This window comes from Anarrhichthys ocellatus, unplaced genomic scaffold (assembly GCF_004355925.1).
Source record: "Anarrhichthys ocellatus isolate YVR2014 unplaced genomic scaffold, GSC_Weel_1.0 scaffold3807, whole genome shotgun sequence".
Taxonomy (NCBI): Eukaryota; Metazoa; Chordata; class Actinopteri; order Perciformes; family Anarhichadidae; genus Anarrhichthys; species Anarrhichthys ocellatus.
In genome coordinates, this window is record NW_022283781.1 from 1 (window position 1) to 5,195 (window position 5,195).

A 5,195-nucleotide genomic window follows, 5' to 3' on the forward strand; every position below is an offset into this window, starting at 1 on the left:
ATATATATATATATGTATATATATATATATATATATATGTAATATATATATGTATATATATATATATTAGTATATATCATATATACTGTATGTATATATTAGTACATCATATCAAAGAGTCATAAAGGTTCCGGGTTTATTTTGTATTGTCTCAAAAGGAGAAAGTATCTTGGATTTAAAGAATTACTGCACAAAAAGTACAAAGGCCTTGAGGGCTGAAGCTGTCCCTTGTTCATATATGTTTATATTTGTATTCTGTTGTTTAGTTGTAATCTTCAATGAAACTCTGGCACAAGAATTTCCAATTCCACCATTTGGCCAGCAGAGGTCACTGTTGTGAACGCCAAATGCTTCCAAACAATCAACAACAATAAACTATTACAACAACAATCACATCACTGTGGCTCCAGACAGTGCTATTAAAAACAAGCCTCGTTTCGCCATCACACATTGTGCTATCTACTTCCTGTTTGAAGGCTGCTAATACAACCAGTAGAAGTGTACCAAGCCATTTACGAATTGCGTTTTCCCCTGTAAACAAGTTTGTCCTCTCACGCTTTCCGTTGCTCCTCAGTGATTGGTCGATTGGAAAAAAAATGGCGCTGTCCGCGTAATTGTAAAAAACATCATGAAGAAAACGTAAATCAAGTGTTTTACCGGGCGGATTAGAGTGTGTTTGACGTTTTCAGATAAAACAACGGTATGTTACAGTTATAATGTCTTCATCTTTAACATCCAACGCGGTTAAATAAGACACGAAGAGTTCTCTACAGTAGCTTTGTGTGAGCTTAGCCAACAAGCCTGCTAGCATCACAGCTAACGTTGGAACAGAAGATCTGTCAACTGTTAAAGGTGAGGGGGCTGATAATTATTATTATCCTCTTATTGTGACACCTTTAGGGTTTAATGTTGTCATTGATGTTCAGTGTGTGTTTCTCTGGTTTCCTCCAGCTTACTGATGTTATGCTGACTTTAGACATTGTTATCTCCACAGTGGCTGAACGGATTTTACTTTATAATATTTAACTCTCTAAGGCTCACGTGTCATTCACTAAACAGAATAGAGAAGTAGTCAGAAGTGGCTAAATGACTTGAATTAGTTTAACAGTTGTAGTTAAAAACAAGCTGCAATGTATCAATACATCATAAAATCAAACAAAACGGTAATACACTACCAGCAACTTATTGCATATTGCTGTTTTATTTGTTTGGCTACTTGGAGACGGGAAGTTTTTAATCAACAAACATTTTTTATTCTTTACATAACTGAAGACAAATGTACAGTGTGTTTATGTCTTATATTAAGGGAATACAGAGCTGGGTAACATAGCACCATGTGTACAAAGGAACATAGGAAACCCACCTGCTGCACACTTCTTCTTTCTTTACATTTAAACTGCGTTCCAGTTGCACTTCTCCTACATTAACGTGCATTGTCCAAAACCCCTAAATAGTCAATTAAAAAAAACAAAGAAAACCAACGACAAATTGCTCAAACTATTAATAAATCATAAAAATAGTTTTGGTTTCAATTTTCTGTTGATTTAAAAATAAAATCGCAGGTCATCCAGTTCTACTACTGTTTCTAAATGAATCCACAAGACATGTAACCAAATCCTGAACGCACGATCCTATCTCCTCTGTTTAGCTTCTGTTCACTGGCTGCCTGTCCATTTAGATCTGGACTTTGAAGGCCCTGCTTGTTATGGCACTGAGCTTCCTGACTGAGCTTCTAACTCCTCAGCTACCAACCTGAAGCCTGAGGTCCTCTGATAACCCTGCTAGCTATTTCTTGGTCGTGGCTGAAGACCAAGTGTGACGGGCTGTTTGCTGTTAGAGCTCCAACTCTTTGGAATTATATATATTATAATTACATCAAGAACTCACTGACCTTTTTTAAATCATCTCTCAAGACTCACCGTTTTGGCTTTTTCTTTATTATTTTATCAGTTTTTTTTATTTTCCCTTGTTCTGGATGTGATTTATTTTTTATTTATTGACTGTGAGCTGGTTATTAATTGTTCCTGCTTTCTTTTATTTTTCCTTGTTTGTGAAGCACTTTGTAGCTGTAGTTTTGAAACATGCTATATACATAAAGTTGTTATTATTATGAAGACACAAACACAACTACACGTAACAACAAAGAGTCAGCTGTGTGGTCTTCCTCAAGCACTAATAACAGGATTTCATCTTCACATCAGAGCATTACTTACATTTTGTTTTGTTAAGCCGTCCAAATGAACGTCTGTTATTTATGTTTTTTTATTACTCTTCTCGTTTCCCAGCTCTCAACATGCCGGCCTTCCGGCAAGTTGGAGAGAAGCAGCTTCCCAACCCGGTGCTGTGTATGGCTTGGTCTCCTAAAAGGGATCTCATCGCTCTGGCCAACACAACAGGAGAGGTGCGCTTAAAAAGCTTTTTTTAAATCCTGAAACTTGTCTTATTATCTTTTATGGTGTTTTAATTTATGGTTCATGTTTTGTCTGTAGTTGCTGCTACATCGCTTGGCTAGTTTCCAGCGTGTTTGGAGCTTACCGCCCAGTGAGTATACTGGGAAGGAGATCACGGCACTGGCCTGGAGACCTGATGGCAAGAGTAAGGAATGACTGTGTACTTTTTTAAGCAGAATCACTGAGATCGTTTGTTGTTGACGGGAACATGAAGATGTTCAACTTTTATTCTCTCCTTCATCTCCAGTTCTGGCCTTCAGCCTCGGAGACACGAAGCAGGTGGTGCTGTGTGGTGTTGAGAAAGCCGAGATCCTCCACGTGTTTCCAATGCAAAGCTCAGTGACCTGCATGCACTGGATGGAGGTGACAGAGGAGAGCAGGTGTGCACGAGGCTCGGGATCAAACCAGTGGCACAACAGACATCTGGTTCTCTAGAATAACGTGAACGTTTGGTGTTTTTGCTGTTTCAGTGCCCTCAGCTCCTTCTACAACTCAGAGGATGAATCCAAACTCTTTCTTCCCAAGTTGCCAACACTCCCCAAGAGGTAACGCTGACACGACCTGCACATCCGATCATAAGAAAGTAATGCTTTGTTGACTGAGTAACATCTGTCCAAACATCTGTTTTTCCTCAGCTACAGCACAACTTCAAAGATCTTCAGGTGGGTTTGTTTTTTAATGCATAACTTGTTAGTAATAATTAGTCTGATATCAGCTGTCTACTGCTAACAGCAGCCTTGTGTGTTTATCTGTGTGTGTTACAGTGAAGAAAAGTCTGATGAGATTTTAAATCTCATGGGAGAAGTCAGGTACATTTAAGGCCAACACACAGATTCTCTTTAATTCAGCTGTCTTTTTAAATTTGCACTGTAAAATGTTTCTCCACCACATTCTGTTTCCCTGCAGACTGAACGTACTTGTTCTTGGAGGAGACTCTGGCTTTGTGGAGCTTTATGCTTACGGGATGTACAAGATCGCTACTCTATCAGGGGTAAGGATCTCTTCTTCTCTGTAAAAAAATTGAATAAATTGTGCAGAATTGTGTCATGATGGGAGCGACTGTGGCTAAGTGGAGAGCAGGGCTGTCCATCAATCAGAGGATCGGCGGTTTAGTCCCCGGCTCGGCGCATGTCGGTGTGTCCTTGAGCAAGACACTTAACCCCAAAATTGCTCCCGTAACTGTGCCTACGGTGTATGAATGTAATAGAATCTGAATTGTAAGTCGCTTTGGATAAAAGTGTCTGCTAAATGACTGTAATGGAATGTGCCAGAAATCTAACTTAACATGGATTGCAGATTGTAGAAACAAACATCTTGCAATAAAGTTCTCCACGGTGGAGTTGAATCATCACTTCTCTGACACAGTAACTTGTGTCGTCAACAAAACTGTCCCAGAAAAGTTCTGGAAAGTTATTGAGAGACAGAGTTATTATCAGCTGCATGTTTAGGGGTTATTACAGGAACATTTTATAATAAAAAAACAAACAAACATTGGTTTCATACCACCATGAAGAGCTTATGTATTTCAATTAGTGTGGTGAAGTTATGGAATAGTTTAGATGAAGAAATTAAACAAAGTACAAATATAAATCAATCAAAGAAAATTTATAGAAAATATGATTGTGAGAGGTACAAAGATGATGTGAGATCAAGATGATTATTATACTTCTGTTCAGAAATATAATATTTATTAATTGATATAGTTAATTTAGAATTTACATTTTATTGTATTGGTCTTCTTTTGTTTTCTTATTATTCGTTACATTAATCAAATCAAATTTTTTTAGATAAGAATTCTGACATAAACAAAACAATTTGTCTCAGTGGCACAAAAATGATGACGTTTGAAAGATCTTGAATATTAAACCTCCACAAATCAATCTGAAGACACCAACGATCCATTCAGTGCTTCTAACTCTTTTTATTATGTAACGACTCTCCACAGGTGTCGGGAACCTGTCGCAGCCTGAGTCTGTCCAGCGATCTCAAGTCTTTGTCCGTCATCACAGAATTCCGCTCAGCTGATAACAACTCACAGATCTGCTACATCCAGGTGAGGCGGAGGATTTGACTCTCTTTCTCTTCATGTCCTCGTCATCTCTGCTCTAACGTGCATTTCTATGTGCTTTTTGTGTTTTTGCCTTGCAGCTGGACACGAGGTTGTTGTCAGACTGTCTGCCCGAGGTAACCAGGATGGCACGCAAGTTCACCCACATCTCTACACTGCTGCAGTACCTGCACCTCTCACTCACATGCATGTGTGAAGCCTGGGAGGACATCCTCATGCAGATGGATCTCCGACTCACTAAGTTTGTTCAGGTCAGTGGTTGTGACAGAAACCAGGCAGTCAGGGTGGAGACCACATCCTCCATCGATACCGTCAACAACTGGAGGCCCCCAGGGCTGTGTTCTGGGTCCCTTTGTATTAGTGTTGCACGGTACACCGATCGCTATACCTCATTAGAAACGGTGCCATATCACATTTTATTAGTAACAATTCTTTAAGAATGACAGTGTTTTAATAAGAGACGTATTTATGAGTTGCGTCGATGTGCGACAGCGGGGCGTCGTATCAAATACAATTGCTCTTGTCGATTAGGGGTGGCTGTGGATCAGAGGTAGAGCAGTTCTTATTCCAACAGAAAGATTGCCGATTCGATCCTCGGTTCCACATGTCGTAGTGTCTAAACTCCAAATTGCCCCGCCCTAAAGCATCCCCTGCTTTATGGTCTGTTTGACTCTAAA

General features: G+C 39.4%; 1 protein-coding gene across 1 annotated transcript; it reads left to right on the forward strand.

Annotated features, from left to right (window-relative positions):
* The first annotated feature begins 577 nt into the window (after window positions 1-577).
* LOC116379152 (anaphase-promoting complex subunit 4-like) lies at window positions 578-5,157 on the forward strand. The gene is made up of 10 exons (XM_031841084.1): window positions 578-852; window positions 2,286-2,401; window positions 2,490-2,595; window positions 2,698-2,830; window positions 2,921-2,995; window positions 3,086-3,112; window positions 3,215-3,259; window positions 3,357-3,441; window positions 4,396-4,503; window positions 4,599-5,157. The coding sequence occupies exons 2-10, from the start codon at window positions 2,294-2,296 to the stop codon at window positions 4,953-4,955; spliced, it is 1,044 nt and encodes a 347-aa protein (XP_031696944.1). The 5' UTR covers window positions 578-852; window positions 2,286-2,293; the 3' UTR covers window positions 4,956-5,157.
* The last annotated feature ends 38 nt before the right edge of the window (window positions 5,158-5,195 follow it).